The sequence below is a fragment of the Passer montanus genome, unplaced genomic scaffold (genome assembly GCF_014805655.1).
Source record: "Passer montanus isolate IOZ18808 unplaced genomic scaffold, ASM1480565v1 scaffold2, whole genome shotgun sequence".
Classification (NCBI taxonomy): domain Eukaryota; kingdom Metazoa; phylum Chordata; class Aves; order Passeriformes; family Passeridae; genus Passer; species Passer montanus.
This window is the reverse complement of record NW_024366591.1, coordinates 24,805,462-24,831,027: the sequence shown is the minus strand read 5'-3', so window position 1 is coordinate 24,831,027 and position 25,566 is coordinate 24,805,462. Positions and strand designations below refer to the sequence as shown.

Here is a 25,566-nt window from a genome sequence, read left to right as displayed (position 1 = left end):
TATGGCAGAAGAGCTGAATAAGGTTACAACATTTATATTATGTAAGATTGATATATAAATAAAATTCTTAGCCTAGATGGGAGTATAAAATATGTAAATTCATTTTCTTGAGACATTAAAAGAAACGAGGTACAGATGCCCAGCACTTTTAACATGTCATCTCCTCTAGGTGGTGGCTTATCCCTTTTAGGATGTGACTGGTAGAAGTAAATTTCTGCTAAGCTACAAAAATTAAGATGGATGATATGACAGGAGAGGAAGTTGACCGTCCATTAAATAGGAAAAAAGTAATAATCTGCACAAATACTTATAAAATAGAATTATTACTGAATAAAATATTAATCCAACAGTATGACTTTGTTTTATTACCATGTAGAATATTTAAAAAATGTTAATATTGCTTCCAGGTAAGTTAAAATACATTTCCACACTTCTCTAAAGAAAATATTTTGCAAGACAGTTTCTGCCTTAGTCTGTATCATAGGACTTTCAATGATGAAGTCGGGATCTTTGCCTTTCACATTAGAAGTTTTTGCGAATGCTGTGCAATGTTAGCAATATTAGTCTAGGGCAGTTCCCAGTATTCATACTGTTTTCAGATGAAATGAAGTCATCATGAAGGATTATGACCTTTCTGATAGAAGTTAGGGAATTAAGAGCCAAGTATTGGTGTTGATTTTAACATTGTTTCACAATGATGTGAACAGCAGCTTCTCATGTAGACATGGACAACCAGTTGTAGCTCTTTTAAATTACATTTTTAGAGTTCAAAATTTTTAAGTGAAGAGAGAATACTTCTAGGGAGTTAATTTTTTCAAAGTCAGAACATCAGTGAAGGAAGACTTCTCTTTACAGAAACATCCCTATTCAGATAAATCTTCCTCTGAGTCCACTTGCTACATTATAAGCATGATTTCTGTATAAAGGTAGAGAAGGTAAAATTCCCTGTTCTCTCACCAATTACAGTCATTAAAGGCTATACAAGTGTTTGGACTTCAGTGTAGTGATAGTTTTGTAATTTTTGCATAGCCGGAACATTTGGTAAAAAAGGCTTTTAGACTGCTCTAATTATACATAATAATTCTCTGTCTTTCATTATCCATCTGCGAGCAAGAATCTTTCATCTGGAAAAATATTTAAATAAGACTTTTTCATGTTTGGATTGTTATCTGTAGGGGGAGATACAAGTTCATGTGCTGTTCAAGAAGAGCTGGTACAAGAGGGGGCCAGTGCATTCCTGCAGAGGCTCAGCAGGTGTTCCCAGTGTCATGTACTGGAGCACAGCTGTCTCTCACTTGCTCTGAAACTGTGGGTTATGTATTATGTTTGCTTGGGCCTCAGATCTCCTTTTGACAGCCTTTAATGTCTCTGCAGGCATCATTGCACAGGTTGATGAAAATCAGGTAGACACATAAATTCGGAGAAGTGAAAAAGTAAAAAAATCTCCTGATGGCTTGTTCTTTTTAGCAGTATTTTCTGCCTTTGTTTTCACATCTTTTTTACTGGAAAAGTTCAGCTAAAAATCTGTAAGGGCAATACACACTACAAATACATCCCTGTCTACAGGAACAGGGATGGGGTAGCTTACTTTTTCTGTGCTCTTCCAAAACAACCAGGTTCCAACTAAATGTAGATAGTAAAAGAGAAATTTGATGTCATGCAGCTCCTTCAAGATCTGTGTTCTTTATATAGACATAGTTCTGTTGTAGAGATTTACTTGCATGGAATAAAATTATTTCTCCAGTGGATTAGGTTGTTTAAATCTCCATCATGCTTTTACAGAATGTATTATTAAAGTATTTCTGTTTACTTATTTCTTCATGCTTACTACGATGCACTGGTATTCGTGCATATTTATATAGCTTTTAAATATTAGATAATTTTCTTAAATCTCATTTTGTAATTTCACCTGGCATGCAGGTCCCTTGGAACTGGTGGAAGCTTTAGAGCATGGAGGGTGTCCCACAGCAGGATGTAAGGGAGTTGGACATATTAAAAGAGCAAGACATATCGGCCATCATAGGTATGTTCTGTGAAACTGATTTTATTCTTTCAGTTGAGGGATGTGTGCAGATGGTTCTTTTAAATTGTTGTTCGTAAGAAAACAGATCCAAGCTGGAAAAAAATAGGAAATCTTGTAAACCTAAATATGCAGTTATTTCAGTTGCCATGGTGAGCATGCTGAAATAAACATTAGCAATCTGTAACTCCATTTCACCAGGGTGTGCTGAGATAAGATTTGCTGTACATTACTTTTTGTCACAATTGGTAGATTCAGTTACTCTGTATTTTGTTCCTTTGAGGATTCCTCAGCTTGCTGTCCAGTTTGCAAACTATCACAGACAGATATGTATAAAGCAATAACTTTTGTACCTTTTGAAATACGAGGTCACTGATTTTATTATGGCTTGGGTGTTCTTGTTCTGCTTGGTTGGTAACGGTTTGGGTTTGCTTGTTGGCTTGGAACAATGCTAGGAAGGAAATTCCAATTGACATATTCCTGAATGACAGCTTGTTGCTTCTTTATAGTGTTTCTAATGATGCTTTGTTGGATACCTTCTGAAGTAAAATCCAGAAATATGGGCATCCCATCCTAGAGAGTAGTTGATATTAGCGCTGGAGAATGGAATGGAAGGGACAGAGAGACAATGACCGAGTAAATAAAAAACATCTCCCAAGTTGAAATTTTATTATTTTAAAAATATTTACAGTGTGGGGTGAATCCACACTGTTTCAGTAAGGGATGTACAAGTAATATAGTGTGTTAAGTTGAGAATGAAGCACCATAAATATCATCCTCTTACCTTTTCAGAAATTAGAGCTTCCAAAAGCTGTAATTTGTCCATTACACATTTGTCCATTTGACATTGAGACAAATTTGTCCATTTGTCTCAAATGTCATATCTATTTGTTCTTCCTGCTCTCTGATATGGTTAGATGACTGCTCTTTGGTTATTTATCTATACATTTTTTTAAGTATCTTTTCAAACTGCCTTGATCCAAGAGTGAGCCCTGCAATCTTTTAATGTTTTTGATGAGATCATTATGTGCTGTTCGCTCAAGTTATGCTACAAGGTTTTGCTGGTGTATCACCATGTGTTAAGGCCCTGACTAATCCCTATCAAAGATACCTGGCCACAAAACTCACTGTATTACTGCATTTTGATATGCAAAAGGCATCTTCTGCTGCAAGTTCTTCCCTGTCTGCAGCAGAAGCATTGTTTTGTGCTGTTAGGAACAGAAGAGCTCCTGATGCTAGGACAGGCTTTATCCCCAGGAAGGGATGTAGCTATGATAGCTCCAGTGACAAAATTTGTTGCAGTATGAGCTGTGAAGGGGTTGCCATGACACAGTATGCCACAACTATCTTTCAGATTATTCTCACCCTATTCCGGTTGTCTTTTTCTGTCTGTGTTATTTTTCTTTTCTTTTCTTTTTTTTTCCTCCCAGTTTTTCTACCCTTCCCTTTTCTACTTTCCCTTTATTTCACTCAACAAGTAGGGTAACTCCTTAAACAGTCAAGTCAGTCGTTAACAATATTGTAACCTTCTGCATTCATAGCATTAGTCCACTGCAAATGTGAACTAAACTAGATTTGCCTAAAAAGCTTCCTGACTGCTTATCTGAAACCTATTTAAGTTCATATTCGAGTAGACTTGAGTATTGTATGGTTTATTATTGCATCTAGTCTGGGAGGCAATAAATTCCAATTCCTTATCAAGTGCTATCTCAATTACTTAGAATCAGGTGAATATGCCATGGGTTTCAGCCCAAAGTTAAAACTTAAAATGAGAAAAAAAAAGAAAGTAAATTTTTGTGAAAAGTTTTTCATTTATGATCTCTCTAAATAAATATTGGCAATAAAAGTTCTAATGTTTTAGATGGAAAGGATGAGTAAGAGCTGAGCTATATGTCTATTTACTTTGTGTAGCCTTTGTTTTTATAGCTACGTTTTCCATGCTATTTAAAGGTCGTTATACTTACTCATCCTAAATATTAAGAAAAGAAACAAACTCATGGCATTTCATTGTGCTTCGTTTTACTGTAGTCTAAGCAATCCAATTATTTGCACATTAACTGATAGTTCTAGGGTATAAAAATATAACCAAGGAGATTTTGTTGAACATAAGACACATATTAGCTGTTTCATAGCGAATATATTTTACCAGTAAGTTTCTTATTCACTAGCTATTGATTTGTCCTTTGTGATGATATTCTAGTTTTGTTATTGAGTATTTCTATGGAAAATAATGAGATTTGTTCTCTTCTGGAGCCTATATATTTGAGGGTCCAGGTTTCCACAAAAATTCTAACATTGTACCACCACTTTTTCCTGAATTAACCAAGAGATTTTGAAATTTGTACAATTTTCCACATCAGGTAGCATTCCCATGGCTCTTTTATCTTGGCAATCCTGAAATGTATTTAACCATGCTTATCTTGTTTTTTTGTGATGAGGTGCAGCACACAAATGCCGGTGTGCAGAAGAGATGATAATTTAAAATGCTAAGTAGTTCTGAAATAATTTTGAGAGCTTGTTCCTTAGGAATCAGATGAAAGCCTTGGTGATTAATTATATAGCAGTGCTAAAGCATTTGCTTTTTGGAAAAGTTGATGTGACTAAGGACTTGGTGTCTATCAACAGTTGATCTAGGATTATGTGTGGTGCAGCTGAAATAGCCTGACATACAGATTGTTAGCATTATGCAGATCACCTGCATATTTATGCTTGTGAATTGTGTACCCTGATGTTTAATGCATGCAGTAATTCTCAAGTTCAAGCAGAAGCGCGAAGAGGTCAGTTATAAGTGTAGTTCATTCGAGTTTTGAGTAATTTCTTCATGAGTAAAGATTTTTGCCTGAAACTTCAAACTTTACATGTATTATGTGTAAGTTGAAGTGAACTGAAGTGCTGTGTAGAAAGAGAACACATGTTGTATAAACATGGAAATCTCAGGTCAGCAGGAGGTCACATCTTTTTGTTCAGTGGTTTTTGATGCCAGTCTCAAGGTGGCACCTGCCAAATCTGTTCTAAAGCACTCTTGATTTCTTGATTCACCTTTAGACTGTTGAAGCAGCTTTCTTCTGAAAAATGAATGCTTTGATGATAAACATGCACTGCAATTTGTGAAAGACAACAGTTGCATTGATTGTTTTAAGACTAGTTAAAAATGTTTTCATAAAGTCTGAAGTAAAGAGATCACTTAACAAAATCCATCAAAAAAAAAAAAACAAAAACACGTCCCTCAGATGCTGTCAGGATCTTTTCCATGAAGTTTTCTTGCTAATCATGTATTGCTACCAGCTGATGTGATCACCTGGACACAGGCTGATCTAGATAGTCTAAGCCATTCATTAGTCCAGTCTGGAGCTCTCATACAGCTTCATCCCTTCCAAGTGCTCAGCAGTAACTTGCACCTGAAAGGCACTGAGGAGCTGGCGTTGGTGACATTTCCAACCAGCACAGCTGAACCAGGACACTTGTCTGTGGCTTAATACAGGTTTGCAAAATATTCCAAGTGTTCAAAAGGACTAATAATCTAGATTTAATGGTATTTCATATGCAAGTTCTTAGACCTAAGAGAGTGCTGCCTAACTCTTCTTTAGTTTAAGAGAGAATCCTGGCCTATGTTCCCTTCTGATATTAGGAGTAGCTGAGAGTATTGTCTCTGGACTCTGTGCTTCAGAAAATTTGCATACTGCTACGAGATAGGAGCATCTTCAAATGTCTGGAGAAGACTAAGGTCCATGCCTATCAGCAGCCCAGTTTTATCCTCCTACCCTTAAACTTTACAGAAAAGAGATAGGGATGTAACTGCACCTAGAGACAGATCTTGAATGTGACAGAAGAACAGTTGCAAATAAAGACAGGTGGGGTGTGCTACTCAACACTTCTGTTCCATCAGACAGTTCTGGAAAGGGCTAGTAATGTAAAACTTCTGTTGACTTGAAAATCCCATGCCTGTGATCAGAGTGGTGCATTGCCTTTTTCTCTTCATCTTTCATGATTCAGAAACTTATTTTAATGCTCAGTTTTTACTATGCGTGTGCAGAACTCTGGAAACAGCGGCTCCCTTTCCTCGGAAAACTGTGTCATGGACACACACATTGCCAGCCAGTCTGCTGCCATTTCAGCGGTGCCCTGCAGACAGCTAATTATTGTGCTGTGCTGATCCCTCAGCGTTTGGAGACGGCTGATTGCTCTCGTGTGTGGGGGTGTGTGTGTGTCAGGTGCTATTAATGTGAATGTTTGTTTACTGAGGCAGCTCCAATGATAATTGAGATCTTCATGTTGGATTGGTTCCAAAGCTCTGGGGCAGTGCTGGGGGCTCTGTCAGAAGAATAGCAGAGGTTTCACATTGAGTACCTGTTGCTGCTTTTGCTTCCTGCCATTCTTTCTGAGCCTCTGGCAGACCTTGGTATCCTCAAGCCAAGGGCATGTGATCATTTTGGAAACTAACTTCTGCACTGGTTCTGTTTTCAAACTGGTGTGCTAAAGCACAGTGTAAGCTGGAGCAGAAATCCAGGTTTAAGGTGACAGAAGAGTTAAAAATCCTTATTTAATATTAAATAACCGAAACACCAAGAATTCTGAGCCCTTGAGATGAATTGTGTTAAAAACTTACAGTCCTATATTAATCGAATACTTGTATTATGTAGGAATAACAAGATTAATTTCTTTTCATTTTTGTAGTAGACAAGTTAAACTGAACTGAAGGCTGGAGGCATTGAGGTTCAGGAGGATTTACTGATTGAACCAAAGCCATACACAGGTTCATTCATGCTGTGTTTTGTTGTAACCTAGCTAACAGTGGAAACCACATGGGTTCTTTTTGTTGCCTCAAGTAACAGTGACATCAAAGGACTATCAAGGAGTTTTTTAAAAATTGCACAGCAACTTGAATGATTAATTACAGAGAAAAAGTCATCTGAATGTAGTGTTCCAAAGCATTGTTAATATTATAACTATTGTTGACTGAAACTGTCATTCAACTTCAGTTTTTCCAGAAAATACTAAAGGGAAAGGTGGTATATAAGCAGGCAAGTTATAATAAAGGACTGAAATTTTAGGCTTTTTCTTAGGTTGTTTTTTTTTTTTTTTAAATTTAAAACTTTTTAGTGGTGTTGGTAAACAGAAAACCTGCTGGAGTCTGACAATTATATTGTCAGATTTCATTGGGAGCGTAAGGCTTGCTTAATAACACACAACTGAAGTTAAATACCACATTGGTAGTGTTCACTGTTTCCTTGTGACAGCCCTTTAACTGCTCAGAAACATTGCTCAAAACACCTCTGTGAGCCTAGGAAGCTGAAAGAAAATTACATGCTTTGCCCTGTAGCAATGGCAGGACTGAGATTAACCAATATATTCATGAACTTCTGAAAACTGTATTTCATCAGTGGTATATGTTTGTCACAGCAAGAACTTTAATCACACTAGCATTGGTGCCTTAAAACTTTTCTCTGAGCAGAAGCCTGTATCTTTTATCTTGTATTTGTTTTGAAAGAGAAAAAAGACATCATTGTGATAGATGCAGCAGTGTAAGTCATCTGGCAGAGGCTAGTCCTAAGACACGCAAAACCAGTAGGTTGAGAATAAATGTAAACATATATAAACAGATTTTAAATAAAATGCCCCATTGTGCTTAAGAGAAAGTAGAAATAAAAGGTGAAGGTTCCAAGTTAATTTCTATTTGTATATTTTCTTCCATGTATCTAAAAAATTTCATTAACAAAAGCATACCATACTTCAAGTTTAGTGTTTTATAGACAGTTGGGTGGCTGGACTCTATCTGATTTGGATGTGTAAACAAAAAGTTTAAGAAAGCAAAAAGATAACTCTTTTGTGCTTCATTGGATCACCTGGGGATATGGCTGCATGTCCCTTAACAGCACTGTACAGACTGTTACATCTGCTTGGAGTAGCCTTTAACAGGGATCCCATCTTGATTAGAAAAGCAGAAGCTATTTTATATTTTTTTCTTTTACAATTCAAGTTCAGCATAGCCACTCAATTATTTTAAAATAATAATATAATATTTTTAAAAAACAAAACTTGATACTGTCTTGTTTTCAAATGAGCCAACTGAAGAAATCAAACATACTGTTGATATCCTAACGTGATGAACCCAGCAAGGGCTGACTGACTTGGCCTTAAGGAATTTTCTCCTTTTATGCAAGTGCTGATAGAAATGTAAATTTCCACCAACTTTTTGTTTATCTTGGTGACATCAAAATTAGATTACCCATATTGGTCCAACCCCATTATAGGAGCTGTTACATACTCATTTTTGAACCCAGAGCTTTGTTAGTAAGGGAAGAGGAGAGTGAACAGCATATTTTAAATTAAAAGGCCGCCTTCTTTTTTAATGCTGTGCTTTCTAGAAAGAAAACTATAGTGAAAGCTGTTGTTTTTCTATTAATTTTTGAAATTTGGAGGTGGCAAGGCATATGGCTGTCAAGGTAGAGTTGTTTATATTAGACAGTTCTCTTTGGAAATCATGCATGTAACTATCAGTGAAACAAATGAACCATTGCAGTGATTTATGGAAAGATGGGCAATTACAGCCTATCTTGAAAAGAAAAGAAGGAAAATTGTAGAACATGGGGCTTTTACCTTTTAAAATTATGGAAGTCATTGTAACAGTACAGGTGAGTAGGAAAGCATAATTTCAAAATATAGTTAATGTCATAGCTCATGAGCCACAAATGGAGCATCATATTTAGTACAGTCTGTCCTGTATCTTACATAGTTTTGAAGACTTGAGTGTGATGCTATTCACAGTTGTAACATGTATATACTATTCAGAGTATAGGATATTATCATTGATGTGTTGAGTATGTGGTCTGGCTGACTAAACAGCACTAAAGCAAAATCCTAGTTCAGCCCCACGTGTTTCGGTTTGTGTTGCTGTTTTTCCCTTTACTACTTCTTGTGCAAACACAGGTTTTCTGACTTTGGTACAACTTTCACATTTCTTAGAGCAGTATTTAAAAGTCATTGTGTCAATGTTCATTGTCAAATTATTTCCCTAGCAGGAGTGTGGGGAAATAGGGAGTGTTGAATGTTAAGAAAGACTGTAAAAGTATCAGTCTCTTAAAGGAGTATGACAAAATAGCATTTGCAAAGATGGGGCACTCACTCTGCAGTAAGAGGATGTACTCCAATCCTCATGCTTTGCCCTTGAAATGCATCTTCTGTGTAGATATTACATAATAGAAATATCCTCCTTCACATAAATAAATAACCATGGTAATAAGACTTTATTTGGAGAGACATGGGTATAGTCAAAGGCATCCTGTGTTCTATGTAAAAATACCATTAAAATTATGAGGGAGCAGGCTAAACATTTATCAAGCAATTTTCCACAATGAATGTTGTAATAGAAAATAATACAATTTGTGTTACACAAGTTGCTGTCAAAAGGAAATGCTAAATTGAGGATTTTATTCGATGGATTTATTAACATTTTAAAGTACTACTACTTACTGCATTTTAAAAAAATCTTCTTTATTTTAAGTTATTGCATCTACTTCCAGGAAATTCCAATGTAATTTTGTTTGAAATCAGTAAAGTGTTTGAGAATAAGGAGTAATTGTTGTTCTTCAACTTCTAGTGCAGTCAGCTGTCCATATTCAGAGATGAACTTGAACAAAGAAAGCCTCTTACCTGACCGATTGAGTGGGGAGATGCCTGCAGCCAGTCCTATCCCCAGAAACAGAAAAGTGGAAACAAATGAAAGATCCACCTCTCCTGTAATCAAGTAATTATGATTGAAGCGATATCCGTGACTAACGGCAGTATTTTATTCCTGTGTTCTCCAATGCAATTTATAACTCTGCAATGACTGAATGGTTTCAGAAAGGCCTACCTATTTATCTACATTTTCATTTACAGGGAAGAAAAATGGTTTTTTCAATGCTTATCAAAAAGGTCATGGAGCTGTCAAAGACTGATACTGATTTTACTGCCTATGGTTTAATAAGAGTTTGGTTTCATCTTCAGTGTAACTATCTAGACTACTAAGTGGTTAATTGGAATTTAAAATTGAATGTTGACCAGTTGGTTTCCCTTTAGAAAATTATTTCTTTGTGTTCCTTTTGTTTGCTGTAGTGGCATTATTGATGTGACTGTAAATTAATGTAGCTCTTTGAAGAACAGCCACTATTATGTCTTTACAGTGGGAGTGGGGAATCAAATTACTGGGCCTGAGTTTTGCAAGAATAATGCTGAAGTCTGTAGCTGAAGCTTTTAAACAGGAGCACTGGGAAAAAACAAAGGAGTGTGATACCGAGATGATTATTTTCAGATGATTATTTTATCTCAGAAATTGTGGATACTGATTCCTGTGCTTATTTTGGACTGAAAGGAAAAAATAGAGAATTTCAGAAGAAAAGGAAAGGAGGAGAGGCTTTCCCTTCTTATCATGGCTAACATTAATGTAAATGTGAAAGTGTGAATGATGTGAAATGTGAAAATGTGAAAATTTCCAGTTCTCACTGTAATGACCACATATTTTCAATAGCTGGTACTTTAAATTGCCTTCTCAGAGACAGTTTCAGCTTCATGCTTTAAAACTCAAAATGTTCTGCTGTCTAAGAGTTCTGCCTGATTTGATTGTTATAAATGTAGGGTTTTAGAAATCTGAAGTGACTTAATTACTCCCTGGCAGATAGCCTGCTTGCCATTACAGTGAATCCACTGGAAATTTGAGCAAAGTCCTTAGTGGCAGGGACTGTGTCAAGTGCTACTTTTTTCATTGTCGCAATTAAGAGACTGCATAGAACACTTTAAAGGCTGCACAGTGATACGTTATGGGAGAGAAGGGATAGGAGGAAAATAATACCTCAAAGTGTTCTTGTGTAACAAATATTTGACGTGGATAGCTTGTTATCAAAAGTAATATTAAAAAAATTCTGTTCCTGTTGAATTGCCTCATCATTTTACCATTGACTTAATGGAGAGAGAGTTCTTTATTTTGATTTCTGAAAATGCCAGGTATACAATTTTTTAGTGGCAAGTAAAAAAACTTCTCTATATTTCTTAACCAAAAAACCACCTTGAATGTTTTCAGTTTACTTTTTGTGAATAGAGAAAATAAATTAAACAGCTTTTCTGCTTCCACTTCTAAACATTTTGTTAATTTGTTTTAAACAGTGACAGAAAATGCCCCAGCCCTGGTCATGTAGGTATGAAATCTTCACCTCACAATCGACCATCAGGGAAAACTGTACCAGAAACAACCAAGCTGGAAGATGCAGAAAATAAATCTCCTTGCAAGAAGCCCCTGTTATGCAATGTGAAAGAAAAGAAGGCACCTGGGTAACTCTCAGTTCCTTTCAAAGTAATGAGTGTTTGGAGTCAGTTCAAAAAGCAACTTACCAGGCAAAACAGTCCAGTGATTTGTCTGTGGAATTCTTAGAAGCCGTGGGGAAGGAGATGAATGCTATTCAGCTCTTTTTATCTTAGAAATAGAGGGGAAGGGAGTATCACAAGGTATATAAGAAAAACATGTCAAAGGAGAGGAAAAATACAATAGTTATTGGAAATTGAGATTCTTCTTCATAGGTTTGTGTCCAAATTATTTTATATATACAAATATCTATAAATTAAAAGTAATTCTTTAACTTTCAGCATCTGGCACGCATTTTTGACAGAAAATGACGCGAGAACTTTTTTCTACCACAAATATTATTCCCCAGTGCAAGTTTGGAAAGTATCTTTGAAACTAAAAGTACACAATTCAGTGTTTTCATGGGGATATGTGAGGCAATAGGATTCCCTAAATTTTTAATTAGTTACATAAGTGCTACATTATATTATTGACTATTTTCAAACAGAAATAGATGACACCCTGGAAGATGATGTGTCATTTGTGATATATTTACATGAGCTACATTATTTTTGTTCATAATATATGAACTGTGTTAGCAATAATAATGTCTTGAGAGACAGAGAGAGGAGAGTTGGTATTTTATGGTAAATCGCCCACAGTAAAGCTGGTGATTGAAATGGAGCTGTTTGGTTAAGAGTTGGACTTTGATAATCTTTATTGGGTCCCTTCCAACTCAGGATAATAAACAGCATTCACTAGTCATACTTTAGTGAATTTAAATAGAAAAGAAAAGAAGATGGCTTCAAGTGTAATTTAGAAATAACCTGTGTTAAAAAATAGTTGTAATTTATCATTTTTATCATACTTACAGTAAATTCAAATTTTTCTTTAGAAATATACTTTGGCTTTACAGACTACCTCTTAAGATTAATTGAAGAAAAGAATTTTCATATTTTATTTTTTTTGGAGGGTGTTACCTTTAGAAGACTTAAGATAAACAATACTTGTGCTATCTGTTCACTGTGTTGAGTCAGTTTTGTTAAGAGAATAAGTCTTGTGCCAGCTTTGAACTACCCAGAGACTTTGCAGCTTGTATTTCAACTGTTAGAAGACACTGATGACTGGCTGCATTTTATCATCTAGCTTTCCTCATTCATTATGTATCCAGCAAAGTCATGGAGGACTTTCAGTTGAATAATCTCCCTTTGAAAAAGGCATGAAAAATAATGTTCACAACATTAGGTATATATATGAACTGCTGGGGTTATAAAATATTGAGCATCTGCTTATTGCAATACCCAGTGGATCTTTTTAGATGTGTATTCAAAGTACACATGCATAATTGAAGACATAGATACACACACTTGTGTGCTCTTTAGTTGCTGAGCTCATACTGTGGATTTAATTATGTTTGACTGCAGTTCAATTGTGTATACCTTTGTATTCAAAGGTAATCTTCTGTTTCATAGAAGTCTTTCATTCAGGAACCAACCACAAATGATCCCAAACATGAGTTTTATTTTGTCATGTTAAATCTAAGTGGTACTCAGCTAATCTCTAGTTCCCCTTACTCCTTTTCTTTTCTCTCAATCTCTCTCTCTCTTTTTTCTTTCTTTTTTTTTTTTTTTTTTTCTTTTGGCTCTCTATGCATCAAACAAATATACTAGAAAATTTTGGTTTGCAAGAATATAATTATGTACATAAATACTGCAGTGTGTCCCTCTGGAATGTTCCTGACACTAAAAGTCATGATAAAAATTACATACCTACAGCATATTGAATTTTAAAGTATCTTCAGAGTAGCAAAAGAATTTCATTGTAATAAAAATTCTATTCTGGAAATCTTTACAGTGAAGGAAGCTGAACACTCAGACTTGGGGAATCAAATTATACTGGTTCTTAAAAAAAATTCTATTTGTCTTCCAGGCTTTTAACCAAAACCTTCAATTCATGATACAGTCGTATTTAACTAATGAGGTCAAATTTCTGTATGTATGCTGCTATGAAAATTGCTCTCAAGAAAATAGGGAGTACTTGTTTCCTCACAGGATTTGGTGATCTCTCTTCCTTAGCTGAATTACAGCTGTCATTTCCTTTGCCTTTGGAATTAATTGCACTAGTTATTTTAGCATGTTACTTTAGAATGTTTTCTGTGTTTGTAGAGTTTGGAAAATAAGTTTTAAGTGAATAAATCTTTCTGAGGAAGATACTGTGGAGAAGTCCTTTGTGGCAGAAGAAGCTGTGCATGCTGTATGCATTCCATTGGTATTGGTTGTCATACTATTATTATTTGTGTGCTGTCATACTAAAAAGGCTGGATTTCCTGATCTGCTCTGTTCGTTTTGCACCATTAGTAGTGTGATAATTATATTTTTGTTGAAGTCAGTGAACCTGAAGCTCCTACTTGATTTAGTCACAGATGTTTTCTTGTATATAATATATAAATGGTATTCAACAGTATAAATGTAAACAGTGGAATTAAATAGGTCTGTTTCTTCTGTGGATTTGTGTTTTGAGGTTAGCTAATCTTGATGCCTAACAAAATGTTAGGTATGCATCTGCTTTTCATCTGTGATGTTGACATTTGTTAAGGTGTTCTTGTTGATTCCTTCTGAGGTAGATGGTAAAGCGTCAGTTCATATGGTAGTGGGATTTCTTGTAGTCTTTACTCTAAGAATCATTCTGGTGCCCATTTTTAGAAAATGCTCATTTGTACTTGGTATGTCTGAGTGCTCCGAGTATCTGGGGTGGTTTAGTAAAAATTGGCTAAAGTATTCTGAAATTCTTAAAAAGCAGAAGTAAGTAGATGTGTAATGTCATCAAATTCATGTCACTTCACATTTGTAAGAAACCAGGAAGTACCAGGAAATACCTCTGGAAATACCTTCTGAAGGCAGAGTTTGAAAAGGAACTTCCCAAGGGCTGACGGGAATTCACACACCCCACACATCCCCATCTTGAGAAATTCTCTTATTTCCATATCTCTTGCCCAGTTATTCTCAACAGGGGGAAGACATTCCCTTTCTGCAAATGTTTGGGCTGGCAAAGCTTAGGGAGCAGCTGGATAAGAAGTAATGCAAAAGCAGATGCAAAAGAATATAGATATTTTCAGTGATATTTCAGTGGGATCATTAGCAGCTGCACAACAGGGTGTCAGTAACTGTACTGACAAGGAGTTGATGCCCTGTAGAGATGGATGTTGGGCAGAGGAAAAGGCATAAGTGTTATTTCAGACAGCTCCTGAAAATGGCCTGCATAACCAGCCAGGCTTTGTAGGACATGCAGCTGTATATGTGAGCTATATACTCTTCCCACCTTATGATGTGAACACATCCACTGCCTCCATTTGTGTATTTTTTAGTTTCAGTTATCAAGTCAGGTGTGTTGGTATGGTTCACATAATCTTAGTTTATACTATTCTTGAGCCTTCTTTGCAAAATTCATGTCAGTCATGCCATTCTGTTTAAGTCAGAAATAAGATCCTCTCTTTCTTTATTTTATAATGATACAGCATCATTTGTGTGGGAATCCTGGTGTGTCAGTAGTATTGCTAGCAAGAGATTTTATCATGCTTAGTGATTTTTATGATGTGTTAATAAAAATTGAACATCTTCTTTTCCTCAGTGGAGTACTACAAACAAAGGATGCCATAAAGCACAAAGAGTGTGAAGATGAGGAGACAGAAAATAAGCTGCTCATTTCAAATGAAATCAAAGGTAAATTGGCAGTTCTTAATTTGTTTCAATTAAGTTTCACTGCAGAAGTGAAGCAGTATGATGTCCCTTGAAATTCTCATGAAACTGTATTGCAAATTCTTTTCCACATTCACTGTCTGTGTCCAAAAATTTCTTGACAGCAACACTTTGAGCATTGTGTCCTGATTTGGGGCAAATTTGGAAGGAACTTCCAAAGGGATGTTCCTTAAAGGGAAAAATGCAGCAGCCCTTGTCCCTACCTGTTTGAGAGATTATCTTGTATCTATCAAAGGCTTTTCCAAGAACTTTGTCACTGTTATAAGGATGAGTGCAAAATGAATGGCAATATAAACAAATCTCATTTCAATTATGTTTTTCCCCTGACTTTTCAAAATAGTTTATTAAACCAATCTGAATTGTAAAGGTACAACATTCACTTATTGCCTCAAAAATGTATTGAAATTTAAAGAACTTACACATTATAGATATAAAGCAAAATTAAGGTGATTTACTTAACCCAGCCTCAGTCTTTTTGAAGGGTGATGGACAGATTGTGGTTCCTCATTGGTGAGACAGGGAAGTTCTCATATGGTCTCCAAAGATTTCTTCCAATGTGGACTTTTCTTCTGTTCAGTCATTCTGAGTGGTTGTATGTGCAGCTGTAGCAAAACTCTTGGCTGTTCACAGATCCACTTGGACAGATTGAAACAGCTGTTCATTAATGATTTTTATCCTCATTGTTTAGAAAGAATACAGCATAAATCCAGAATATCAGAGTCTTAGATTTGCTGATGTTTTCATGTGTGAATCTTAGTATCAGGCTTGTTTTTAGACTGAATCAGTGCATTGTTTCCGTGCAGCCTTGCTGCAATAATTTTATTAACTGATACAAGGTCAATGCAAGTTAAGTGTTCTTAATTTCCTAATCTTAATTCCTTGTATTTTTGGATTATTTTCTTTAGAATTTTTTTTGTACAACAGCAGTTCGTAAGACTTCCATCAAAATTGAGTGTTTGACTTGAGTAACTCTGTTTCTTTAAGAGCTGCATGTCTTGCCTGTTAAGTGAGCTCATCTCTGTAAAATGCAGGAAATTCTATGAGAGTGGTAGAGCTTGCATAAAGATAAAGTTAAGGTAGTGGTTTATTTTTAAATATTAACCTGATGCATTTTTTTAATCTTAAGGCATTATTTATCTGCCACTACTTTTCAGATAGATCAGAGGCACTCTGGTGAGTGTGTAAAATTTGAGAGATCCCATCTATTGTAGGAGCTGTGAAAAAGCCGTGTTAGTGTTTTGAAACATGTAGTTCAGAATTCTACAGAAAATGAAGCATTAAAAGAAGCAAGTCTCTAAAGCAAATAGAAGAGACTTTTTAGTAATTTTAGCTATTTTGTTTTAGCAGGAAGGAAGTATGCAGCTTTGATGTTAACCTTTGCATGATTTGACACAAAAAATTTCAAATAGTTGGAAGCATTTGAAATTGTCTGGTATTATTCTTTTAAATCTAAGAAAACTGGCCTGATTTTGTGAAGCATTTTGAGTTTGACAAAATTGACTGTTTTTCACCGACAACCACTGCTTGCTAGGTTCTTGCATAGTTAGATTTAGGAATATAGAACATTTTCTTACATTGTTGTCTGGAAAAGTTGTCCTTTTTAAACACATAATGTTATGTTATTATATGTTTAAGTAGGATGGCACATTTAAGCTGTAAGATGAAAATGGATCTTTAAGTTCTTGCTGTCATAGCCATGGAAATCTCAAGATAAAATAATTGTGAATTTATGGACTGTCACTGCTGGTACCTGTGCTTGTTGCCTTGGTTTTTTGGCCTGTCACCTACCTTGTTATTCTTCAGCCTACTTTTGCTGTACTCACTTGACCAGTTCCCTACTGATAACTTTATGAAATGTTTACTGCTCTCCTCCCTTTGTTTGGAGAAACATTATTTGGAGCTAAAGAACTCCACTGAAATCACTTCCCCTTCATACTAACTTTTTTTACGGGCATAAATCTTGTGCTAAAAATCTTATATATGCTCCTGTGCAGGAGGCAATGAGCAGTGGTAATGGTCTGTCATTAATGCTAGAAAGTATTTGCTACTTACCTTCTTTGAAATAAGCAGATTTTGTTTCTTCACTTGAGTGGTTGAAGAACATGTTTGTGGCTCTGTGATGGCTAACCTCTGGTGCAGCTCAAGTTACTCTTCTCCTAAATGTCCCAGTTGAGACATAACTTGGAATATATCTCATATTTTCTATGGCCCAGAAAGACAGATTGCCTCTGTATGGGAAGCAGGGCGTGCAGATTGAGAAATACTCCAGAGCATTCCCTACTCCAGAGAGTAGGGAAAAATTTTAACTGTCTGGTGTTAGAGATATAGATTGTAGCCAAAGTGGTGTGTTCTGGACTTCCTGTTACAAAGTTACCCACACTAAATCTAAATTTCCCTTTTTATTTGATGTTGTGGTTATATCTGCCACAGGGCTAGGGACTTTTATTTTTAATTTTTTTCCATCTGTTTGAGTAAATTAGCACTTTGCATGGTCCATTTGTGCTCTTTGCCTTACCTGTGAGGCAGATATTACACAAACTGAGAATGCTGCTCACCATGCCTGTACCTATGTGCTGTTGTGTGTATACATATATTTAAATACATGAATGCAGGGTGTGCTTTGTGTGGTATTTTCTTCACACAGCATTACAGTCTGCTATTTATGTGGCATTATCAATATATTGTATGTTTTGTGAATGAAAGGGAAAAATAGCTGAACACTTACATTTCCAACTCTTAAGAGACCTTGTCTAGAAGGAAAAGATCAGAGGGAAAGGACAGGGAGGGGATTCAAGGAGACAATTAGAAAGATACTGTTCGGTCAAATATGCTTTACACTCAGCAGAGTTGCTACCTTTCAAATTCCTTTCTCACTGAGATTTTTATTAGTATAGAGGCTCTAAGGAGCATTTGTAAAACAACAGTGAAGTGTAAAAAGACATTTAGGGAACTCTCTTTGAAGAATGACAGTATAACAGTAGTAAAATATTAAGGAGTCTATTTAAAAAAAATGAATGAGTGGGCTGACAGTGCTGACTAAACGGCTTAAGAGTCCTCTTCAGAATAATAGGCATTAATATGGAATGAGGACAGATCTTGAAAGTAACAAAAAATTAGGCTAGAGGAGCAGAACAACACAAGCAAATGTAATAATGTCCTATGTTAGGTGTATTATAGATCAGCCACACTGTGCTGGCAAAAATCCATTATGGGAATTTGTTCCCTAGTTGTTGGGTGCAAATGTGTGAAAGCTAGAACAGTAAGGATTGGGAGAACTTGCGGTTAATAGCAGCTTCTCAAAAATGAAAGTAGAATGGAACTGCAACAGGAATGAGCAATCCAAACAAAAATAGCATAGGGATTTGTGAGTAACTGCATGAACCATGTCATTAAGGAATATTAGGCATTAAGAGTGTACATTGTTGACTGTTCATTAAGAAGTGAATTTCAGAGATTTTCCACAATTAAAGTTGGCAATTGGGAAGCATTTGGGCCTGAGTTCAGAGAGCAGGCATGTTGCTTTTGCATTGCCAATGGATCTAAATGAACAGGGATGTCATATGCAGTTTGACATCATTTGAGGTATGACTCTTCACTCTTTCCTGCTGCACACATCTGCAGCTGCTGCTTTTCTCCACATAACAGCAGCATTTGTCTGAAGGCAACCTCCCACCAGTACATTACCTTTGGGGGACAGTGGGATGGGAGATCATTCCTTCCTTATGGATGAGTGAGATAAAATGCAGCACGGAGGAGTTTAATGTTATTTTCCAAACAAAACATTCAATTAAAGTAGAAGCAGAGAATTTGCAGACATTTGCGTTTTTTTCCTCAGAAGAACTGAAAAACATTTTTGTTTTGGATGAGCCATAAATGTTGTGTGGGCTGGAACAGCATAACTGATTCATTTGGAATTTTGTAGCAGTGCAGTGCTGCTTTTGATTTTCTAACAGCTCAACCCCAAAATTAAGTTAATTCTTGTATTGCAATACTACTATTAAATGTGAGTGTGATTTATTGTACCAAAATATTTAAAATTGTTTGACCTGTGGTGTGTTATGCTAACAGCTCTGATGGCATGGAATTGTGTTGTGTTGAAAGAGACTTCTTCCATGTAGGAGTAGTTATATTTATAGAGAGCCAATATCATGATAGTCATACTAGTGGAGAACAGTCATGGCACTTCCAATTCTGGTATGGCATTTTACTATTCAAGCAAAACTGTACAGCTTGTGTAGGGAGGCCCATGAATAGAAATGAATGTGCTTTTACTGTGACTGATCTCATCATCGACGGAAGGATTTAATTCTTGTTTCTTTCTTCCTGTTGCTGAAGATGTTGAAGAACCCAACACGCAGAGGCTTCTCTCTCAGCCAGTTATCGTGTCTTCTAAGCTGCAAATCCCTGGCCTACCCTTGCGATGGGAACAGCAGAGCAAGCTCCTTCCAAGTGTAGCTGGGATCCCAGCCAGCAAAGTTTCTAAGTGGAGTACGGATGAGGTAGGTTCCCCCTTTGTCTTCTGTCTTATTACTACTGTCCTCAAAGGCTGATTCAGAGCTTTGGATTATCCTCATAGATTAAGAATAATACATGAGTACTCAGAGGATTAGACTCAGCCAAACCTAATGTAACTGATCCCCAAAATGCTCATCCTGCTGCCATCCAACCCAAGAAAAAAAAGTATTAATTCATATGTGTATTGATACAGATAAATGTGTGTATATATATATATATATATATATATAAACATATTCATTGGTGTTGTAAAGAGATGTATGGCCCAGCATATCAAGTGCTCATTGTCTCTACTACCAACATCTAGTCCCCACACAAACGTTCTGGAGCAATGGACCCCAGTGTAGGGGTCCTCATGAAGCAAGAAGCTGTTCCTGGTGCATAGTTTGGATATGGCACACTGCTTTGGAGAGTGAGAACATAGTGCAGAGAGGAACTGCATGGATATGGTCAGGTTATAACACCTGATGTAAAGATTAGAGCCTCTGTTCAGGTATGTAACCAATGCTTGGACAGACAGAATTTTGTCATTGCTTTACTTTCACAAGTACCTGTGACTGTTCTCTGCACCTGTGGCAGTTGGATCTCATTTAATCAGAGAACGAAAGAAGCATGACTCTGTGCACTTGCAGAATAAGGTGAAACATCTAATATGAGACTGTAAAAACAATAGCTAAAAGACTTTAATGATTGTCAGCCTTAAAGACTATTTTGAGAAAACATGAGTCTCACTAAATCTTTTGTTGTCTGCTTTGGTGGCAGGTCTCTGAATTTATACGAAGTTTACCAGGATGTGAAGAACATGGCAAGGTGTTTAAAGATGAGGTGCGTGAATTTTATTTCAAAAAGATGGAGACAAGAAAACCTGGTAGAAGTACTTGTAAATTAGTAGGATGAAGTGTATGGAATCATAGAATCATCAGGGTTAGAAGAGATCTTTAAAACATCGGCTCTAACCCTCCAACCTGTCACTATCCCTCTAGCCTCTAAACCTTACCAACCAGCACCAGATTCAGATGCCTCTTAAAACTCTTCCAGGAATGGTGACTCCCCCCCCTCCCTGGGCAGTCCATTTCAGTGCCACATTGTTTAAAGTCAGATGCAAATGTATGGAAGATTAGGTTGGTTTTCAAGTCATGATATGGGAAAAAAGTAAAGAGAAAACCAGCCAAGTGTCAGCCAGGTGTTTTTCCAACTTTGTTACTGCTGATTGAAATTACTTACAAACTTTGTGATTTACTACTGTTCTCTCTTGGTCTGGTTGGACAAGATTTATAAGCAAGTATGTTATTTTACTTCTGCAGGATGTTAATAAGTAAAACAAAGCAGGGCAGTGGTTCAAGATAGCCATCTCTTAAAACTCTTTGCGTCTTGTCTCATCACATTTAGCTATTGATGCTCTTCCTCGTGATATAGCCAATTAATGGATGTAATTTAACTCAGCAGGAAGTGAGAAGATCATGAGGTTCAAAGGAGCATGTACTCACTCTGTGAGCATGTGAGGTGTGCACTTCTGTCATCTGAGAAGATTATTTTTCCAAAGTTGTCACTAGGAATGGATAGGGCTTTTAGATATATTAGGCATTATAAGCTAGGTTGTCTTATTTTTTTTCTGCCCAGAGGTTTGTTATTCCTGTTAATGCTTAGCTTCAAGAAGGCAGTCTGATCACAGATGCCAGAGTGATCAGGTGCTTATCCGAGCCAGATGACCTGAAAGGGCAGAGTCAGCCAGCCTTTCAAGTGAAGAATAATTTTTGGTGCTTAGACTTGGGAAGGCACCTCCTGAGGAAAATGCATACAGATGGCCCTGCTAATCTCCTGCAACAGAAGTCTTCAGGCTGTGCTGTAATGACTATTACAGCTGCTTATCAAAGGACTGAGAGGCTGCATTTCGCACTAGCTCATATGTTGAGCATTTTACTGTTCAAGCCTGGATCGTCTCCTATGTCACTTAGGGTGTCTCATCAATGAATTTAGAAATAAAAGTTGGCATATTGCTAATCAAGTCAGCAAACAGAAAATGCCACAAGAGATGCTGAATCCTTACACTGTCATTCTCAGAGGTGTGAGAAAATATTTCCCTTCTCTAGGATTCAGCCTCTCAGGCCTTTTCTGTGACTAGTAAATTAAATGTCCCCCACTGAGGTCAGTGAGGTCATTGAGGCATGGAGTGGCTGACATCAGTAGGTAGAAGATGCTGGTTCAAACTTCTACTACGGAAATGAACTCTCAGCCTGCTTCTGTTAAGATGCTTCAGCTTTTTATTTGGGGGCCCCAAGTTCACCCACTTCAAGATCTGAGCCCACCAAGTCTGGCTTTGTGTACGAAATGAGTAGAAAGTAATTGTGGGTTACCACATGGAGCTGTTCTGACTGCAGTATTCCTCAACTTAGAGTGCTGGGGTGTCCTTTGCAGCATGTCTGATTCAGAAAACTTGTTTCCTAGCCCTACAGGAATTTAGATTGTTTTTATCTCAGGTTAATATCTTTAAGGCTAAGCAGTGCTCCTATCTAACCACAGTTGCATTTTATGTATAGATATCCAGCTTACACTGAAAGTTTACCTACAGATACTTAAGTGATCCACAGGTTATATAGGAAATGTTGGCCCCATTGAAGCCCCTGAAGTGAGGACCCTGGGGGCTAATCCTGTTGGGATTTAGCACTCCTGCTGAGTGATTTGGTACAGGAGAATGTTCATTTGTAATGTTTAGTAAAATATCAACAATACAAAGAAAAAATATTCCATGTTTTGAAATGTTCTGTTGCATTTGTGTCAAAGAGGCAGTTTTATTACCTGGCCCCTATTTTCATCTGTGATCAAATTAATTTCAGTTTGCTATTTAGTGAGCAGAGAAGTGGTGGCCTGAAGGGGATTCCAGCTCTGTAGCTGGGAGTGAGATCCAGAAGCTTCTCCTGTGGATGCTTGCATAAAAGGAATTGCTAAGATGTTTAAAAGCATTGCTGTGCTTCAGTGTAGTTGAATTACACTTAATTTACCCACTTTACTTTTCAATAGGTTTTATATTGTCAGTAGGAAAATGAGAACTGCTTAGATAAAAATTAGCCAGACGGTTGTTTTCGAGCAGGAAGAAGATCATCCTGTTCTCTTAGACTAGCTGATCTGTCTAAAGGTTGAAATCAAAGCTCTCCTGAAAACATTTCAAAGTGTTTGTATTCAGCCAGCCCTTAACTTTGTCTGAAGTTGCTGGAACTTTCTTTTTCATGTTTTCTGAAACTTTTATGCTGCTGCACTGCACTATTAATAGCTTTGTGTGTTTTTCTTTTAAAGCAAATTGATGGAGAAGCATTCCTGCTAATGACCCAATCAGACATAGTCAAAATAATGAGCATTAAACTGGGACCGGCCCTAAAAATCTTTAATTCCATTCTGATGTTCAAAGCTGCAGAGAAAAACTCACACAATGAACTCTGAAGATAATGGAAAATATGCACGAACCAGCTTTCTCCACTGGAGCTCATGTTTTATTCAAAGCACAAAGACTCACTAGAAGTGTTGAGTAAGGACTCTCAGAAAGGAAGAAACTTAAGTTCAGCACTGGTGGACTATTTATATTCTCCTGGAGTCAGTACACATCTGAATCCTTCTGGGAAGTGTTCAAGCTTTTGAGGAGGTACTGTGTGACAACCGAGTCAGCTGGTCCTATTTACCAAACTAATGGCGCTAGTTCTCCATGGATGGTTAGGATCCCTAACTCTCTCTGGACATCAAGAAAACCTTCATTAATTATTTATGCTGTATTATATAAGGGAACGTTAATATTTTCTAAGGATTCTTGAATTGTACTTCATGTACCCATTTTACTTTTCAGAAGCTTTTACTTCATTTTATCAAAATAAAAACTGATCAGCCAAAAATTAGGCTACAGGTAGCCAGATGAGACTGTTATGGCTAATGTGTATTTGTGCCATAGTCTGAAAATGAAACACTTAATGTTACATATGTGACACTTTATGCTACAGCATATTACTTTACAGATAATAAAACTGTCTGTTTGCTTGTAACAAAACAAACCTTGTTGGGGTTGAAATTATAATGCTTTTTTGATAACTGAATGTTTTTACTTTTGCACGATTACCAAAATGTTACGTGAGTTTTGCCACCAGCATCTTTCATGTATTTTATCAAAAGACCAGTATAGAGAAGGCTGCAACTGAAAAATAAAGTTTGACTTCATAGAAGATTTTTGTTTATGCTGCACAATAGAGTCCCAGCCATTTACATGGAGTCTGCTACAGTCCTTCAGAACATGGAAGAAAATAGAAGTATGTTGAGGCAAGAAAATTAGCAGAAAAGAAATTACATTCAATTGTGTCAGCACTTCCCAGTCTTCAGCATAGTTACCACAACAATGGAGAAAAACTGTGCTCAAGCTAGGACTGCTACCCTGGTTTCATATTCAGTAGAGGTTTTTTTTCCCAGGGGTGGGAGAATTATTTTACTCATCACTTTCTAGCTGAAAACTCTGATTTGTAAATGAATAAGGCATATGGGGAAAGGGAAAGCACAGGGAAAAGGATACTTAAATGCTTGTGGTGCACCAGCACATGCTAGGTGTAAAAAAACATGCAATTCAAACTAGGTCATTAGCAGGCTGCAGGTGTCAGCAGCAGGTACTGAGGCGAGGCAACCTCCTTTCTTGGAGGATTTTTATAGGGAAAGTTGGAAAGTCATTGCACATGGTATATACACACACAAGGTGTAAACCAGATGCACTTTATATGGGAGAAAGCCTAGCTGCCTGTGTACTGAGAGGACTGCTCCAGAATTACTTTGCAAGAAGAGAGAGAAGAGTTGGATCAGGTTTTTTGGCAGCACTCTGCTTTAGTGCTACAGTGGGCAGTTGCTCAGCTGTAGAACTGGGAACAAACAGAACATTCCCATTGCACAGAACTGGGAGAATGTTACATCTTCCCACAGATTTTGCTAGGCTTTTCTTTGGCTGGAGTTCGTAAGTTTTCACTCTGTGTCCCTTCCAGATCGTGTAGGTGACTGGTACCTGCCATAATATGAGGTGAAACAGGGTCAGTATTAAGTAAGTTGCATTGCTCTGTTAATTTCCTCCCATGGCATTGCATAAATAATATTTTTACATTTTGTTCAGTATGTGTACGTTCAACTTGCACTCTTATTGTACTACAATACAAATAAAACCTGAACTGGAGTCTCTGTTACCTTTGTGTGTGCCCAGGACTCCCAGATGAACCCAGCTGCTCCTGATGGGTGTGGTGTGGAGCAATTTCTCACTGTAGCTCAGTGCAACCAGTAGTTTTAAAAGAGCAACTTAGCTACTGCTGTGTGCCCTCTCCCTCAGCACTTACTCCCAAAGCTCACATCCCCCTGGCCATTACAATCAGAATTCCATTTATAGCCCTGGACTTTGTCACCAGCGGCAGCTGAAGTTGCACAGACAGATCAGTAAAAAGCCAAATTCTTCTGTTTTCTTTCATTCTCTCCTTCCGTGTAGTTTATTTTCCTCTACCCTCTGTGTCAGTCCTGTGTGCCAGGTCTACAGCCTGCAGTGATAACCAACAAAGAGATTTGCAGCTCAACAGAGATTACTTGGGGATGTTAGCACCTCCCTGAATTTTTATATACAACTACTTAACAAAGTACTGTAGTTTAAGAAATGGATTTAAGTTAATACTGTTTATGAGATGTAGAATAAACCTCACTTGAGCCAATTGTTTTATTCACACAGCTATCACACACAATAATGAGGACATACATAATCCTTACTTTTATATCCCATATGATGAAGTAGCTTCCCATACATCATTATCATTCCCATACTACATCCTATATGATGTAGTATAAAAACTACAGTCAACAAATTCACTTGGAATATAAAACCACTCATCAGACCTACTGGATCTCTGAAATGGCATTGGTTTTTGTTTTGTATCAGTGTTAGCCCAGCCCCCTCACATTGGTAAAGGTTC

The 25,566-nt window shown here is 36.9% G+C and overlaps 1 protein-coding gene across 8 annotated transcripts in view; it reads left to right on the top strand.

The window, feature by feature from the left end:
• The window catches only part of L3MBTL3 (L3MBTL histone methyl-lysine binding protein 3), a 78,234-nt gene extending 53,436 nt beyond the window's left edge, over positions 1-24,798 (top strand). For all 8 annotated transcript variants that reach the window (XM_039707278.1, XM_039707282.1, XM_039707279.1 and 5 more), the window contains exons 16-22: positions 1,921-2,023; positions 9,618-9,764; positions 11,159-11,323; positions 14,961-15,052; positions 19,424-19,587; positions 20,366-20,428; positions 22,895-24,798. In XM_039707278.1, coding sequence (XP_039563212.1) covers positions 1,921-2,023; positions 9,618-9,764; positions 11,159-11,323; positions 14,961-15,052; positions 19,424-19,587; positions 20,366-20,428; positions 22,895-23,038 — 878 coding nt within the window. In that variant the 3' untranslated portion in view covers positions 23,039-24,798. The remainder of the gene's footprint in view (positions 1-1,920; positions 2,024-9,617; positions 9,765-11,158; positions 11,324-14,960; positions 15,053-19,423; positions 19,588-20,365; positions 20,429-22,894) is intronic.
• Positions 24,799-25,566: the final 768 nt, after the last annotated feature.